Source organism: Perca fluviatilis, chromosome 6, assembly GCF_010015445.1.
Source record: "Perca fluviatilis chromosome 6, GENO_Pfluv_1.0, whole genome shotgun sequence".
Classification (NCBI taxonomy): domain Eukaryota; kingdom Metazoa; phylum Chordata; class Actinopteri; order Perciformes; family Percidae; genus Perca; species Perca fluviatilis.
In genome coordinates this window covers 33,586,928-33,605,901 of record NC_053117.1, presented here as the reverse complement: position 1 = coordinate 33,605,901, position 18,974 = coordinate 33,586,928, and the positions used below count along the sequence as shown (strand labels likewise).

General features: G+C 39.7%; 1 protein-coding gene across 1 annotated transcript in view; it reads right to left on the bottom strand.

Moving 5' to 3' along the window:
- Window positions 1-2,276: 2,276 nt before the first annotated feature.
- antxr2a (ANTXR cell adhesion molecule 2a) overlaps window positions 2,277-18,974 on the bottom strand; it is an 86,027-nt gene continuing 69,329 nt past the window's right edge. Inside the window, exon 17 of the mRNA XM_039804107.1 lies at window positions 2,277-5,047. Within this exon, the coding sequence (XP_039660041.1) occupies window positions 5,009-5,047 (39 nt within the window). The 3' untranslated portion in view covers window positions 2,277-5,008. The remainder of the gene's footprint in view (window positions 5,048-18,974) is intronic.

Genomic DNA, 18,974 nt, shown 5'->3' with positions numbered 1-18,974 from the left:
ATGTACTGTATGAGTATATAAGATAGAGAAAACAAAACGCATATTGGAGTGGCTGGAACCAACAAATTGTTTTTAATATATATATATATATACACATACATACATACACGTTTTTTGTTAGATATATTATTAAAACTGTTAATTGCTCACATAAATCATATTTTTAGTCTTGTTAATGTATGGTTTTATCAGATAATATCAAAAGTTATTTTCAGAAGTTTGGATGAAACAATGATTTCATTTACAATGATGGATTTGAGAAGTTATTTTGTTGAATGAGAAAATGTGTGAGCAGATGAACATCAGGGTCACCCACTTAGAACATTAGAGGTGATGATGACACTTTTGAGAAAAGTTATTATGGTTTTATATTGTTATGTTGATGTACAGCATTAGTATATTTGGGTCTGAAAGGATAAAAAAAAAACTCAATTTAAATTTGAACGCTCATGACAGAAGCTGGTGATGAAGCTGAACAATGTCACTTCCTCGACTGAATGTTTAGTTCTGGTGGATGGTCTACATGTGAAAGGCGTGGGCGTTATTGCACTATAGTTTTCTTTAACTTTGCTCTGATGAAGATAGTTAGTTACATAAGGTACTCATACTTTACTTGAATATTCCTATTTTATGCTACTTCCTACTTCTACATCAATACATTTGTCTGAGAGTTTCTAGTTACTTTACAGATTAACATTTTCTTCCAAAAGCATATCAAATATGATACATGGGTTATAAGTTAAACTACCTTAGTGTGTATAAAGTAGCTAAAATTAGGTCCAACTTAAAAAATGCTAATTACATCTTCATGCATCAAGAATAACGACCAAATAAGATCATATTTGTAATATAGCACTCTACAAATCAAGGGCCATTCTGCATAATGAGTACTTCTACTATTGGCATTTTTAATTAAACTTTAATGATACTTCTCCTGTACTTTTACCTACATTTGGTAACTGTTTGAAACTTGTGTTTTACTTGTATAACAGAGTATTTTTTTTATAATGTAGTATTGCTAATTTTACTAAAGTTAATTCTACTAAAACCTCTTCCACTGCTGATGTAGACCTGTAGGGTTAGACTGGCTGGTCCCAACCACTTGTAACTGTAACATTTTGGATTAAATCAAAGCTCATTATAAACCTCTTCTGCTTTTGAATACATGAAATAACTTTTTATTTCCTGGGATAAGTTTTTCATAGTCTTTGCTTTTGTATTTCTCTTACGTTTACAGAAAAAACTTGTTCATGTTTAGCAATGTAGAAAAAAAAAAAAAGAAAAAAGTATGCTTTCTGTGTGTCTACAGAGCGGTTTACTACTGCTCAGTCAGCTTATTCTTCACAGTAACAGCTTTACATGGCTTTATTTTAAAACCTATTTTTGTGTCTGGACAACAAAAGAGGATTTCTTGAGACTTTTAGTGGCAGAAATGGGAGCAAAACCTGATTTTATCGATTTTTAATCATCTCAAACAAAGACAATCACTTCTCTTTTTTATCGCACTAAAATCATCTCAACATAGACAATCATTTCTCTTTTTTATTGCACTATTTGCACATTAACGCTGTACATTTCATATTTTATATATTATTACTGTATATTTGTTTTTATTATATATGTTTAAAGTATTGATAATATATGTTTTTTATTGTTTGTATACCTGGAGTGGTAACGAAAATAATTTCCCCCTGGGATTATTAAAGTATTTCTGATTCTGATTTTGTTAAACAACCTTCATGAGAGGAGAGTTTAGCCTACCAAAAAGTGGCAACAAGGACACATCATTCTCCATCTTTTACTTCCAACATGGAGCAGGGGTGATTGCATTCTTACAAAAAACATAGATAACACAAACCACATGCATACCACAAACACAAAAAAAAAAAAAAAAAAAAAAAAAAAAAAAAAAAAAAAAAAAAAAAAAAAAAAAAAAAAAAAAAAAAAAAAAAAAAAAAAAAAAAAAAAAAAAAAAAAAAAAAAAAAAAAAAAAAAAAAAAAAAAAAAAAAAAAAAAAAAAAAAAAAAATATATAACAGATGCATCATTTTGTACTTGCAAGACCTCATTTTGGTTTTAAACTTGACGGGATTTTTCCGGGGAACTGCACACTTCATCACTCTTACACACAACTGTATAATCACGTTCCCTGTCGGGCCCTATAAATCTGTAAGGGCCCAATTAAAGATCGCCTTTAGCATGTCCACCCCTACCAGCACACACATGTGTTAAGAAGAGTGAAAGAGAGAGAGAGAGAAAAAAAAAAATAAAACACTGTTCGCTTTTCATTGAATATATATTTGACACAACAGACTGCAGTGTAAAACAAGAACAACATAAAAACAGTGTAAAACTCATAAAAAAAGCTTTGGAAAAAAGATTGTTTTGGTATTTCAGTTGCAACTCACACACGTGTGCAGCTTGTGTGACTTGAACCTGGACTTAAAGGTGCTACGTGAATATAAAAAGGCAGTAGGAAAGACAAAAACTGTACAAGATAATTAAATGATAAATTACACATTTTGCCCCTTAATTTAGATGTAAATAATGTACTAAGCAGAAAGTCGTGCATGCAAATCAAATTAAACCCAAAATTGAAAAGGATGTTGACAAAAATAAGTGCATCAACAATTGTGATGATCTACATTTTTAGGTTTTAGTTGTATTTAAAGTTAAACAACTTGGCTGAAGTGAAATAGTTTTAAAATTTTAATGAAATGTCAACACACTTTCTTTTACTTTTGGTGTTTAAATGACATTAAAGCCACCTAATTTAACAAGTGCAAAAATACAAAAATACTTATTTTTTTCATCAAAGGCATCAATTTAAAAAAGGCACAAAGAGATTCAACAATTATGTTTTTTTTGTTTAAATCTACAAAAAATAGGCATAAAAAAATGAATACTGTGTGTGTAATGAGGTGTGGAGAGCACACAGAGGGAACTTGCGACGCGTTATTAGCAGGGCGACTTGTGTTGTGACTGCTATGTAAATATCTCATTAGTTCGGGTTAATAACATTCCTGTGCTCTTGGTTGTAACATAAAAAAAAAAAAGACAAGATCTAAGTGCTAAAATTTCCTCGTCCAGCGACAGTCCAGAAAGAGGCTGATGAGCCTATTAAATGTCCGCCTGCAAAATTATGCAAGAGGCTAAAAACGTTTAAGTGAGACATAAATACCAGCACACCCGGAGGATTCGATTTGGAATTATTTATGTCCCTCCGACTGGAATGAAGAGGAAACAAAGGAATAATTAGACTGGCGTGGTGCGCGCCGCCTGTCCTGCGCGCCCTCGTGCCCACCGAATGTGAGACGGTCACCCATTTCCCCTCAAACTTGATGGTTGTTGAACTTATTTTTAGTGTCATTTGATAAGCTTCCCTGCTTGCACAGAGACATCCCACTGACCCAGCCACTGGTCATTGTCTATACCGCTTCCCGTCAAAGCTGGCGCGCTTTGTCAGGTTTCGACTCGAATATCCATTTTACATCTGAAGTACGGCATCCGAAGTGACTGGATCATTCGAGCCTTTTTCTTCAGCTGCTGCCCCCTTTCCTCCCCCACAGTGTTTCCGCTCACACTAACATCATTTGGGATTGGCGTCATGACAGCGCGCTTGAGAAATCCACAATATATATAAATATATATATATATATATATACACCCTGCTTTTTGGGGAGAGGGAGTTGGGGGGTGGAGGGGGGGGTGGAGACATAATTTCTGGAAATGAACAATACTTATCCGTCCATCGCATCCGTTGCTTTGGGTTTGCGTTTTGGACGTGGTGCACCATCACCGTGGCGCCGTGTCCTCTTTTTTTTTCCTGTGAATAACGCAGTAATAGGTCATTCAACGTCAAAAGGCATAAAAAAGAGACAGCCAGGTCTTCACAGGCTGCTGCTTGCTGTTGCCTTTAATTATTTTAATTAAACTTTGATATTCTGGTGGCGAGTGAACTAGTGAGTTGTGACGCGGCCGGGAAGCCCTCGGAGGATTGAGACGGTGGGCAGAGGAGTGTCGAGGCCGCTCTATCTATATCTTAAAAGTCTTAACTGATGGCGTGTGCGGTGTCTGGGCTGTGATGTGCTACGCCTTGCTGAGCACAGAGCAGACTGCACTGAAAACAGGGGCAAAAAACACCGCAAGCGCCATGTCAAGGTCTTAAAGGCATCAATCCCTCAAACCTAGCTGGAGATCATCCTGGTCAGGAGGCTGTCCTGCGGTCGAATAACGCTCTATTAATTTTCTTGTCCCGAGTGCATAATGAAAGGAAGGTGTCTTAGAAAAAAAAAAAAAAAAACAAAAAACTACAGGGCAAAGTCTTGGTGCCTTCCAATACCTTGGGGCATCCTGTCTACAATTTGTCATGCGTGTGCACTTCTCAGTGTTAAAATGACAAGATAAGCCAGTCAAAGGGCAGCCGCCAGGCACGCAGCACTGCCGAAGTTGGAGAGGATTTGTGATGAGACATTGCCAAAAGGCAACGGACTTCTGCACTTGTATGGCCCACTGGGATTATTCCGACTTTCACGCCAAAGGCAAACAGCCCCCTTTCTGCAGTTTTTTTTTTTTTCTCTCTCTTTCTTTAGATAGCTTCCGTCTGTGTCCATGAAATTAGGTTTTTCACAGAAGGCACAATATGGTCAGAATATGTTAAGCCTTTGGTGCACACGAAAAGCTAACCGGGTCTGAGTGCTGAGTTCTGGGGCGCCCTGTGCTTCTGCTCGGCTTTTCGTCTTCTTTTTAATTTAAAAGAAATCTTTTGGTAATAGAAAATAGGTAGTCAATAACTTAATGATTAAGAGTTCATATTACAATTTCACCCTGTGTGCTTTAAAAGGTCTAAGAGCATAACAAAAAACAGAGGAGAAACTTTGTGCACAAAGTAGAGCAGAGTGAACAGATAGTGGTTTTAGCTGCAGGACTAAAGATCTTAGAAATTAGAAATTCTTCTCTTGTCCATAGCGATCTGCACATGTTGGTCTTCACACAGTAGTCCTTCTTTTCTACTGATGCTGCACACGGTTGAAATTAATACATCGACCCTGAAAAACACAGAGAGGAAGAGAAGAGAGAGAACATTACAACCTTTATAGTTAATAACCGCCTCATACTTATCTGCAGTTATTCAAGTACAGTATTTAAGACCTTATTTGACATTTGCTTGTTTCTAATAAGCATCTCCTATTATTTCCCTATGATCCTAATTTACCTAAAAAGTGTAGTCATAAGGTATATCTATTAAAATATTCAAAATAAAATGATGTAGATTAACAATAAAGACAATATAAAGATATAAAAAGAATGATGTATACGTATTAAATGTCTTTTGATACATACACGAGTAAAAACAATACCAGGAGAAGAAACCGTGGGAAATAAGAGGTTATACATAATTAACACACATAAAACACACACAAAAAAAAATTACTGTATATTTAAATCAAATCAAGCATCAACTGGTGAAGCAGCAGCAAGGGTTCCTGTTCCCTCAATACCATACTGGGACTATGGACAAAAAAAAATAAAATAAATAAAAAAGACATCTCACTTTCTTATCCCTGTGCATAGTCTCACCCAACGTGTATTTGTGTGTGTGTGTGTGTGTGTGTGTGGATTTGTGTCTAGGCAGCTGTCTGAGCCTCTCGGTGCAGCGGCAGCCTGCTCACCAACAGTAGGCCGACTGGCACCAAGAGGGAGCTCTCGCACAGCGAATCCCCAGCAGCCAGCGGGCCTCCAACCTCACACTCACAACTCAGGCTCTCTGTACCTCTTCACCTCTCTCTGGCTCAGTCAGTGAGTTTACATGTGCTTACTGTAACCTGGTCACAACATCATAAAAAGGTAGTTACGTTATTCTTTATTCATTCATCTTCTCTGCATCCTTTGACTAGTTATACATATTTAGAGGCAGTGAGCAGCATCATCTGTGGACAGTGCCCTACTCAACAGCAATAGCAGGAATATTATAGTGTCATATGTGTCCATGCAGATGACCAATGCAATGGCAACGTGACATCACGACTTCGCGTGAACATACACGACCACTTTCTTAAGCCAAGTGGCGTGTTATCTGTACGCATTTTGAACGCCGTATACAGCGGACGGGTTGGGTTTAGGAAAAGAAGAACCGGTTGGGTTTAGGAAAAGAAGAACCAGTTGGGTTTAGGAAAACAAGAACGGTTGAGTTTAGGAAATGTGACAAGCGGGACACGACCCGCGGTCTCCTGGGTGAAAGTCCTGTGTTTGACCCATCCACCACTCCGGCCAACCTCCCTACGCGGATTTTCGCACTTTCATACTACTCGCTGCGGCGTAAATTCACACACAATCGCAAGGTAATGTAAGTCAATGGAGGCCAAAAGGGGTTGATAAACACACTATAAAGCGAGTATGCGTCCTGATAACACTATCAAAATGGCATATGAATTGCCGTGTCATACATACGCCATGTCATGAGATCAGTCTGGCAATGGGGTGAATGGAATGGTGTTTGAGCTGCTCAATGCAGTAACAAATTACTCAACAGCACACCACGTTTCTCATGAGGACAGTTTCTTAATCCGAAAGAAGTTCCTCAAATGTTTAATAAGTGAAATGAGGTTTTCTTTGTAAGTTTGGTGAACTGACCCTTTAATATGCAACACATACAGTATGTCCACATAAGCCAAACAAGCATGGGAAGAAGAAACTCCAAAATAAAAGCCCCCCCAATCGGTTTTGAACTCAGGACCTTCTGGTTGTGAGTGTGAGCCTCTGAGTCACCATGCAGGTCACCAAGTTAACAGAGCCACATTTCAGCTGGAGAACCCCGTTTCTATGGCCACGTAGATGCATAACTGAATCTCTACCTGGTAAGTGCACATGTACATGCTAAATACAGAGAAAGTATCCCTGTGGCAGAGGGTGCCAGGATGAGAGAAAAAAAAAAAGATCAGGACTTGTAGCGGTGCAGCCTTGTATCCATAATAAGACTATCCCAAGTCCCACTGGAACAGAAATAAATCCGTCTGAATAGGATGGTTTCCACAGCTCAAAACAGAGAAATTAGATACGAAAAAATGGTGTGCTTGCTCTAGAGAGACTGTTCTCTCATGGTCTCATCTATACAAATGCTCTGACCAAAATAAATCAAGCTGCAGCTTCCTATCACAAAAGCAACAAACCTTTAATAGATTATAAATAAGCCAATGTTGGTTAAAAAATTGGTTACGAGGAAGGAGAGAAATGTGTTTACTGACCGACTGCATGGTACAGTGAAATAAGAGTAAATACAGTATGCTTTCTGATTTTTTCTCATGTGAATGTTAATGAACTCTGGGTGTCTCTTCTCTATCATTGGGTTTCTTGTTCTCTGGATTTCCATGTTTATTAGTTGTTATTGTCCAGGCCTGATTTCCAGAGACTGCATTTGGTGATAGTACTACTTTAGTTGCTGATGCAGACCTTGATGTAGTAATGGTATGTTTAATGTCCAGCACTTCTCTTAGTCAACTACATACTTAAAACGTAGTCTTGGTTGACTAAGAAATGTAAAGACTTTTTGCTTTTGGTCCTTAATAAGGTTTGAGTTTTACGAGATCCTTCTGCATGACAACACATCTGCAGAGGGAGAATCATACCGGAGAAGCTGATTTGTTAATGAAATTCTGTGATTATTTGTCGACTAAAAATGTCTTTAAGCGATCACAGCCACTGGCGTTGAGGGAAATCACTAAGGGACTGTTCAGTATTTATGGAATGGACCACCGGAGGAAAATAGGGTAGGGCCATGTCTTTTTATTCTTTGTTGAGGGGAGGGTCACCCAACATTTATTAGTCGGCGGCGGGGGTTTACCCAACTTTTATATTCATAGAAACACCAACATTTCAAAGTGGCTTATTTGGTGCATATTTTTCCATGTAGCTCTCAGTCTCGGCCCTCCTTCGCTACCAGATGGGTCTGACCCATGAGTTTGCTGGGGGGCAGGGGGAGCACTGCTCCCCTGGTGGCTGAAACGGATAATTACATTGTATAAAAAAATGAGTGGAATAATTACGTCTGGCATGACCAGATATTTTGTAAATATCTTAGCTAAATAACACAAAACAACTAAAGGTTGGTAGGTAATACATCTGATTTCATATACTGCTTTGGTAAAATTGTAGATGTAGATTTGGATTTACGTTTATTCCACTTTGTTTAAACGACGAAGTGGAGGAAGCCTAGTGACGAGTCCATAGCAACCAGTTTGTATGTTACCCAGAGTGCTTTGCTGAATGGTCTCAATGTTTTATTGTTTTATTTCATGTGAATACTAGTTTACTAGAGGAGTAACTTAGTATTTGAAGTAATGCAGTAATGCAGGAAGTGTGCATTTAGTTTCCATGCTTATTGTGTTTCCACAACGTTAGTGAGTAAATCTACTGAAATGGCCACCACACCATAACAGAGGAGTGGGATGAGTCAGATGAGAATGCAGAGGTTTAGTCACGTATATCATTGCTGTAAAAAACAACGGTAATCTGTATATCTTTGCCAAGCGCAAACCAGTGCAGAAGGTATCGATAAATTATTGGGGGAGGGTCATGCTTTTTTTTTTCAAATCGTTTTGGAAGGTCATAGAAAAAATATTACTGGCAAGGGGAGGGTCATGTCTATTTTGACTTAAGGTCCCAAAACTCCTCCTGTGGCCCCTGAAATAAATAACGAAATAAAAAATTTTGTTTCAGGGGTGTGTGTAAAAATTTGGACCATTTTGAATTAGCACAGAATGTGGTATCAAAAAGACATGATTCATGTGCTGAACTGAATTTGCATTTAAATGTGCACATATTTGAGCTGCACATCTCTTTCCTTTTCTGTTTTTAGGAAAACAAAAGCACATCCTTGCACATACAGGCCTCGCTCAGTCCAGGTGGATGCTTCCCATTGAGGTATTATGGACAGAAGTGACCAAGACATTGGCTCCTGAGCTGCAGAGTGAATGCAGAAGTCAGCAGCCAGTTCCTCTGCTGCGGGAGCTCTTACAGTATCTGCACTACAGTCTGGCTCGGGAGCAGAAGTGTGCACGGACCGACTGTGACGAGGGCTTTAGACAAGCTGGAGAATCTTCCATTTCTCATTATTTGGCAGGGCTGGTGGGTGTTTGACGGAGGGGTGGGGGCTTCGCTCCATCTCTGCATGGTAAGCCCCTCGACGTGTACCCTCTGCAACTAATCTCACACAGTCAACAAATAAGGCACATCAGATGCTGTTTTGGCCACGGCCAACTTAGCGGCTAAGTTCAGTGGATTTTACGGGTTTTACGGCGCAGGGGCTCGGTGAGGGAAGAAGTGCTCTGTGCGGCGGCAGAATGGCAGGCGAAGCCGGGGGGATCTGGTGCGAGGGCGAAGCAGGTGCAGCACAATACGGTCAAACCCATTCCAGCTCCCCTGCTCCCAGATGAGCGGGGCCTGACTTGGCAGGGAGCGCCGCCTAGTAACTGGGCCATGTTGGAGAGATGGAGGCCCACCTGTGCCACCCGGAGCGGCAGAACAATAGTCTGAATACGTCAGCATGGGATGTCAGTGAAATCTCATCAGACGGACGGGAGCGTGACTGCAGATAGATGGGTGGATGAGTCAGGTGGAGAGATGGAGAGGTGAAGAGACAAGAGGAGGGGGTCGGGTGGGTGGTCAGACAGAGGCATCCACTTCCACATGAACACTGTGATTAATAAGGTTCATTACAGACACTCCACTGGCTAATGGGAAAATATTGAACCGAGATATCAAACTAAACTGATTATAACAACATCCAATGTTGATACTGTATGTCTGAGAGGTCCAACACACAAGTATATAAGTATATATTTAAGGATTGAAAATCAATCCTTAAACTGATGATTGCTGTTTATCAAACATTAGTAGTTAGTCTGAAATTAAAGTAGTCATTGTATAAAAAAAAAAATAAATAAATACAAAAAAAAAGATAATGATGATGAATAAATGAGGATTTGAGGCAGAAAAAGCTGCAACTTGTCACACTGAAGAAGCTGGAACATACTGTGCAAATGTTTGGCATTTTATTGGATGAACAACTTAAAACGATTAATCTGTTATTAAAGCTGTTGATGAATGTTTTTATCAATTCATTCATTCAGTCCACTGCAACACTTATAATATATTTTAGTAAAACCATTTTTAAAAGAATTCCCAACGCAACAAGGAGCTAAAATTACTCTTCACCCTTTACTCCGAATTCTGTTCTGGAAGAAAATTGTTAAATCTTGCGTAGTAATCTCAGCATCTGAAATAATCCTCCCAAGTGTCAACTCTGCATGTTGTGGAATACATCACTATCTGACCGGAGTTTTAGCCATCTACACTGAATGTCTCATTAGCGGGCCCTCGCTGCATGTTGACAGGAGCAGCAGAGGTCCACATTTGCCTAGTCCTCAGACAACATGTTTGTCACTTGGACTGTTGGCGTGTAACTTGAGGCAGAGCTCCAGGAGTGAAGTGGGGAGAGTGTGACTGTGTGTATGTGTTTGATTTTCCTTCTCATCTCTCGCAGTGTTCGCAACGTGAGCAGCTTGTGTCCCCCAGAGCTGCAACTCTCTGAGGAGCTCTGCAGATTTAGGAAACAGACAGCAGCCACTTAGAGCTCAGACCAAACTCTGGGCCATTGTATGTTCTTTTGTTCTCTTGAAGATTGTAAATATAAATTATAATGGTCTTTTCCAAACAACATTTTAAAAGGATCCGGATGGTACGGAGGAATATTTTTTCTTTCTAGTAGTTCAAGATCTGAGTGAATAACAATGTAACTACAAATCAGTTGCCACATGTCTGGTTGGGGTTTTAAGACCTCTAACGAGATAAATTAAACAACTGGTTACAATTTGCCTCCTTCACTTCATTACAGAGTATATTTTTGATTCTGCATAACATTTGGGGTAGGTGACAATGTCTGCACCCTTTGTCTGATGCCCAAAACAGGGGATGTTGAATGTGTATAGGTCCAATTTCCTGACTCCAACCTGGGAAAAGATCACTTAAGTCTGGGAGGTGGTGCAAACATTTCAAAAGACGTCATTTAACTACAGGAAATGCTGGCTAGCTTAATGGTTTTAATGATATGTGTGTGCACTGCACTCATGTCCAAACACTACTTCAGCTGGGTGCACCTGTTTGGAAAGCCACATCTTCAAACAATCATTCAGTTATCCAAGAAACGACCTAAAGTAAACAATGTCTTGGAGACAGTTGAAGATGAAACTTGAAGCGTTTGAAATGTTTGTTCTGACATCTTCAGAGTGCATGGAAAGCTTTTAGTGAGCGGGCACAGCTGTAGATTGCAACTGGACACGTCTTCCAACTCACCAAAAAAATTAAACATTAGTCATATTTTTATTCGCTGCTGTATGAATTCATTGTGTGCAGGTACTAAATCGGAAGGGTTTTAGAACAGCGGCTCCATGCTGGCCGGTGCCCAAACTGTCGGTTCACCTTAAAATCATAACATAAACACACTTAGAAAACTCAAAGGTCATTCTGTAGTCTGGTAGTATCCGACGCAGAGCGGGAATCAGGTACACTTGTGTGTTTAAATTCATTGAATTTCCCTCAACTTTTCTTCTAGAATTGTGAAAACAATCTTTGATAATCTATTAGTTCATCAAAACTACAACTAAAACATGAAGTTGCCATGTGTTTGTCTCTTCTCAGAACCAGTTTAAAATGAGTCTCCACAGCATTTTTTGGAAGACTCATGAAAGGAAATGAACAAAGCTCCCTTCCAAATGTTTGTATTGGCTTGTCGTATTAATCGATTGCATAGTTTGTCACGTTTACAATATCAAAAACCAAAATAAGATGCACGAAAGACGGCATCCATTGAGGTTACAGAACGAATCTCCCATCTGGACTGTAGTGTGAAAACACTTGCAAGCATGAGAGTTGTAATCCAGTTGCAAGATGCTTATTTTGCAGTGATAAGCTACAGGCTTTGAAAGATTTTATCACCAGAACAGAGACTTTTTTTTCCCACATTAGAGCTTTGCAGCCTATACAGTATCTTAGTTAATCTAGGGTTTACTTAATCCAACAGCAACAGGACGACTGCAACACTCATCACATTATAACACTGTTGTTCTGACAAAATGTTAATGAGCTGAACAGCATTTCAATAAGGCATCACATAGCTGTTGTAGATGTTCCACTTTTTACTGCATGAACTACCTATAGTATGTTCTGCTGCTTCACTTCCACCTGAAAAGGTTTCTCATCAGATTTCAGAGATCACAAGGAATGTTCTGGTAATGACACACAAAGAGATTGATTGCTCTATGTGTAAGATCATATTAGGCACATCACTTCTTACCTAAGTGGCTATGTTTGAGACATTTTGGGTTTTTAACAGGTACTAAGAAGCAGTCTGACTGACCAAAACTGACTGGTGTATCCAATCGGTGCATCACTAGTTATGCTACTGTTTCACCTTGGGGGAGACGTGTTTACATTTATATTTCTTTCCATTTTTGCATCATCACTAATTATATCTTTATCTACTCCTGGAGGCTGTAGCAGTAGTGGTGCCATTGATGGGGTTTTTGTCAGTGATTATTTCGATCTGGAACTCATTTATCATGGTCTATATGGTAACAATAGTGGTTTTAACTTTAAATCCTTAGACTGAGTTTTACTATCCCAGGGTTTAATTTAAAGTGTCAATTTTAAATCTGTGTTAATAATTTAAATAAATGAATGGAGCGCCTTTGTAGCCAAGTGGTTAAAGCGCACACAAAATTACCACATCGTCCCGGGCTTGATTCCAGCCTTGGGACCTTTGTTGCATGTCATACCCCAGTCTCGGTCTCTACACTGTCAAATAAAAGGCAAAAATGCCAACAAAAAAGTAACCCTTAACCTCAATTTAAGTTTAAACATATCCGGGCTGGTGCAATCTACCCTGAGTATAAGAAATTAAAATGTCTTGGTCAAATTAATATTCATCCTCTATGTTGGAAGCAGCAGACATTTAAGTTAAAAAAAAAAAAAAAAAACTCCACACAGTGTCATCATCCCTCTTCAAGTCGCTGCCTGTCGAGCCTCAGCCACCAGACATGTGTTCTGTTTTACTCCGTGTCCTCTGCCACATATTGAACAAATTAAAAGTTCAAGTTGGACGGAGAAGCACAGCTGCACGGGGACAGAGGAGAGAGCCAGGGTGTGAGCAATCCTCCCTCCACAAGGCTCTTCTCACAGCCCCTCGACCACGCGCCTGACGCACACACACACACACACACACACACACACACACACACACACACACACTGCCCACACAGCGCTGCCATCTGGCCTGCTGGGAAATCAGAGCCACCTGAGACTCGGCCAAATACATGATGCTCGCTGACAACTCGGGCAGTTCTTCTCATTGTAAAGAGATGAATAAATATTATACAAGCACATAAGGTACATGGGAGGACAACATTCTAAAAAAAAAAAAATAATAAAAAAACACTTTCACTACTATGAAGTTTAGCAGACATCTTGGAAGGTGCTGGAAAAGAAGTGATGCCTTCTGGATGATTTTCCTGCTCCAAAGCTGCTATACCAGGCTCCAGTCTTCTGGTTTCAGCCTTTTCACCAGATTTTGGAACCTGAGCTGGCTGCAGAGATTTGCTCCCATTCAGACGCAATAGCGTTAGTATGGTCCAACACTGCTGGGAGATAACGTCTGTTCCAGTTCATCCCAAAGGGTTTGGATGGGGTTGAGAGGTCAGGGCTCTGTGCAGGCCAGCCAAGTTCTTCCACACCAAAGTGGGAATACCATTTCTTTATGGAGCTGGCTTTGTGCACGGGACATTGTCATGTTGAAACAGGACAGGGCCAAAGTTGATCATGCTATGCTATCAGATTTTAGTATTGATGCAGACACAACAGTAACCCTCTTAATCCAAAGCCTGAGCAATAACAGCGATAATAAAGATCTAAATCATATTTTATAAAAATCCAACCTAAAAGCAACATTGCCTTCAATAGAGAGTCTTAGTGTGATTAAAGTGGTGGATGATGGGATATCAAGCTGTGATGGCTACTTCAGTGACCCAGGGAGCAGAGAGGGAGTGAGTGACAGCTTGCAGTAAAAAGTTATGCTAGCAGGCAGCAGCATATGGTCTCCAGACTGTCAGAGCATCGCTGGCTCCCATTTCCTGCAGACAGGAGAACATTTTACTGAGTGGCGGAAAGAGAAACTGATGGTGAAGAAAAAGGTCCACTTCTTTGGTCCGACCCAGCAAGCAAGTGTTTCTGTTTGTTGTTTTCTTGAGGTCTCTACTGGCATTTGGAAACAATGTTGATCAGACCTCCAGTCCATGTAACTTTTAAGCTTCTTGGTGCAAAACTCTTTGTTGTAATTTCTCTTCTTGTTCATTCATATCAGTGTGAACTGTATAGTGACTTTATGATAGTTGAATTAGAGCATTATATTGAAGTGCTTTTTGACTTTGAATTACAATTCAAGATATCTGCTCTTCCTTCTTAAATGTACAAAGTCTTGCATCTTAAGGGCATGTTCCGTATTTATGTCATTAACCAGATAATATTGAGATCTGTCATTGACTCTAATATTTGCTCCACTGTGCCACAGCACTTCTGTAAACTGATCTGCACAACATCATCAGCTGAGAGTGTTCAGTCTGTATCCTAGGTATTGTGCAGCAAGAGCAGGTCGCCAAAGAAAAGGATGAATCTGTTAAAGCAGGGGTCTCCAATGTTTTTTAAACCGAGGACCCCTTAACTGAAGGAGAGACGGAGCAGAGACCCCCTACTACTAATATTGTATAAAATGAAGTTGCATATTCAACTGGGTCTACAATAAAGTGTAGGGCAGCCTAAAGCCTTTATATATACATTTTTAGTGCATAGAATACTAAGCTGTCAAAATAATAATTGTATAAATATTTTATTTTATAACTATTTTAATGTTAAACATACATGTGGCACAGTGATTCCTTAGGATTAACTGTATCTGTGCACAGATGGCTACCATAGTGACTACCTTACCCATAGGCCAGAAAGCCTATCATCAGTGGGGATTAACATTTGCTAATAATGTTAGATTCATGTTAAGACATTTTAATTTGAAAAAACTTTCAAAAATGAACAATATTTTGGAGGCCCCCCTGCAGTGACTCTGAGCACCCCCTGTTGAAGATCTCGTTGTTAAAGTGTAAGCCATATGGCCCAGCGACAATAGCAGCACTGGTGACATCAAGTTGTCCGTTGTTGTAAAATAGAAGTTAAGGAAGATTAGAATGCTCGCTTAAAACTTCTGATGCACGATGACCTGGTGGTTGCACGTTTTATTATATTTTCTGTTTCCTGCTGCAGAATCTGTCAACCCTTACCTGTTCACTCATGCACTCAGTCATTGTGCATATTGCTGGCAGCAAAATGTCTAAAAGGACACAGCTCTTGACTTTGTATCAGCTGTCTGTTGTTGCAGAGATAAGTGATATCTCCTGAAGCTTGAACATGGACGCCACAGTACTGTAGGTGCAGCTGTTTCCTGCCGGGGCCTCCTGCTTGCTTCTATTACCCACCCTCTCTGCTTTTTTCAGAGTAAGTGCACATCATTGGCAGCTAAAAGCTCTGGGCACTGTCCCTCTGGTTGTTCCAGAGAAATGCCAATCGTTTTGGCGTCGACGGGGCCCTCACAGACGGCGCAGGAAGGCACAGATGGCACTAATGGACGAGCAGAATCCAACCGAGGGACCGGGACAGAGCCACACCGGAGCGCCGTCCAAATAACTGTAGTGTGAATGTACTGTATGGCCAACGTGCCGCTCTGCTCTAGCGGGGACGATGCCACGGCAATGCGGCATAAAGAATTTAAAAGGATGAAATAATCATAAGAGAGGGGGATCGTGGGAGGATCGGCGTGGAGCGGTGCCAGGAGGATCAGACAGAGGAGGGATTGTTCTTGGGCTGATATGTGCTGAAGTGAGTTAGACGGACCTCGTCCAAGTCAACCCACTCCAGCCAGACAACTGGGTTTACAGCTAATGGATTGACTGAGACACTGTCTGTCAAGGAAGAGCCAGTTTATAGACAGCACCTTCTACTGATACAATGATACCTTTGTACAGCATGTGAGCCAGCTAATAGCCTGTTTTACGACCCGTGAGGCGACAGACTTACATTTAGACATTTTTGTCGCCCAAATCTTTCCCTCCATTTCCCACGTGATGCCCACATGCTGCAGATTTGGTTATGCAAAGCACAAAAACATCCCTGTCTCTTCTTTTTTTAGCTAGTAGTGCTAAGCAGATGCTTGTAGGAAGAACTAGTCACAGCTTTTAATGGTGCTAAGAGGACAGTGAAAACCAGTTTGGAGCTCAGTGTTCTTTTGATAAAAGTTTAAATACTTCTGAAGGGTCACGATACCTTAAGTTTAAGCCATTTTCAGCCTTCTGTGTGGTTTCTAAAAATGCAAGTGGCTTTGGGAGCTGGGAGAAAAAGCAGATAGGTGGGCAGATTGGACAAATTGTGGTGTGACATTTTAAAACTGCAAAAGAGCATACTATAGATTAAAGTTTCTCAGGTGCGAGTTGGCGATAGAAAATTCAGTAAAAAGCATTTGAATATTAAAAGATGACACAAGTAAGATACTAAGTTGTAGCACACTTTGCATGAAAACGTGCAAACTGGAGCAGCAACTGAATTCCACTAAAAGAAAAAGGAGCCAGTTCTGCAGTGAACACACAGCTGTTGAGTGTCCCAAAAGCTCCATCTGCCTTACAACACGCTCACACAACATGTGCAAGCCTTCTGAACAAGGACTCCAAACACAAACCAAAAATAAAGAGGGGGGCATTTGTTAATTTTTCTTCTGGGTGCCACAGTGTATCAGCGTCCACAAAGAGCCAGTGGGCTCATCTGTACTTTTAAATTACGTGTCATCGCCACAACTGTCCTCCCAGAGAGGCCAGGAGAGACGCCACAAACACTCAGAACTGCACTTAAAACATAAGCTCACATCATGTCTCCAGGCCACGGCCCTATCAACCAAACAGCTCTTGTATTTGGTTAAATAAAGTATGTGCAATATTTGCCTGTTAATACTCCACTGTAAAATGTGTCTTGTTGTATGCTAAATGGAATAAACCTTGATGCATACAGCACCCAACACCACTGATGACGAAATATGGATTATCAGCATCCATGATTTCAGTGTCACACAGAAACAGAGCTAAATGTATACCATATAGCAAACAATTCCATTTCTGTAACAAGAGGTGTTAAGAGGATGGACCAAGAAACCCGTTATCAACTTCTCTGATCATGTACACCGATTTAATCCAGGACCTTCAATAGCAGTAGCATTTTACTATCTGCATCTTCAATAAGACAGCCTTTAATATAAAAAAAAATAACTATTTCCTTCCAAAAATAAATATGCTGAATATCCATTTGGTCTAAACTTTGTAGCCTTTAAATTCATCTGTCAATATAAAAAAAAAAAAACACAGATGATTATATCTTCAAAAACCTATTAGTAAATAAAGGTTTTAAGATAACTCATTAGCAGCAATGTGCTTTACTTTGATGCCAGTCTTTTTTTTTTTGTCAGAGTAAGCAGATATATTTTAAAGTGCTGAAGATCTCATTTTGGAATGACACTCTTTGATTGGCCTCAATTTTTGGAGAGTGTCCCTTCAGTAAGTGTAAATGTGGGAGTGGGTGTGTGTTACTACTTGTGTTCCCTGCATGGTTCCCCCTCTTCCCCCTCCACCAGCGGCATGCTGGACAGGGTCACATATGATCTGCTCTAAGCGGAGATGCAGGCCATGCGACAGGGAGGGCCAGTAATTGGAGTGAGCTGTCAAGATGGGGCGGTGTGTTTGTGTGTGTTGTGCACGTGCCAGGGAGGCTCCCCTCCTACAGGGTGGCACATATTAAAGTCCCTGATGAGACTAATGCAGGAGGAAATGGGTTTGGCGTTGCGCCCTGTCGAGAGGTGAAAGGGAAGGCTGGTCCGGGTCGACAACGACCTGAAATAAATCTGTATGAGTGCAAGAAGGGAAAAAAAAGGCAGAAGAGAAGCTTTATTTGTATGTTTCTCTTCCGTGTGTGTAAATTGATTTTTAATTGTTCAACCGGATTTGATTTGCAATGAATATTCCGTTTTTTTTTTTTTTTTTTCAACGGATTCTTTAAAAACAAAAAAAAAGGAACTTTGTTTCCCAAATCTAAAAAAAAGAAGAAGTAACATCTCATATTTGTTTCATTACTGAATCATTGATCCTTCAGACGCAATTAGCGAGAGAGAGATCACAGCCCTCGTTTCCCTTTTAAAGAGTTAATCAACAAATTAAAGATGCAGCTTTGCAGCTAATGACGCGCCGACGTGAACTGCCAAAAACATGCAACGCTTTCTTGCAATTGACATGATTAACTACGATTACACAAAAAGGTAAAACAAAAGAATGAATAGGAAATTGTGTCTAATCAAAGACACAAAGAAGATAATTGCGTTGGGGGTTGATGAATTAATTATTATTAGTTTCTCTGACAATCTTGGTTTATTTTATCTTTGCCAGTAGATGAACATCTGTAGCTGCCTTATTAGTGTTCTGCTCTGACAGACAGAAAAGTTACTTCTGAAACACATTGAATCCTTTTTAAATTGTTTAATCAATTAGTCTGCATCATTTTGGGTATTTAAGGTTTTCTTTTTTTGCCTTTTGATAATTATGATAACCCCCCGTTTATTCCCTGTTCCACAATAAACTGGTGTTTCTTTTCAAAATATAAAATTTTAAGAGGTGTTGATGTAAATCTACTCAATTTTACTCATCTTTTAGTATCAGTTAAAAAATTACATATAATTTAACATTTAACATAAACATTGCATAATTCCTTATTTATATTAAGTGTTTTGACCCACAAATGAGATTTATGTCGTTTAAAAGGATGATCCCCTGTACCCTGTCAGAAAGAATT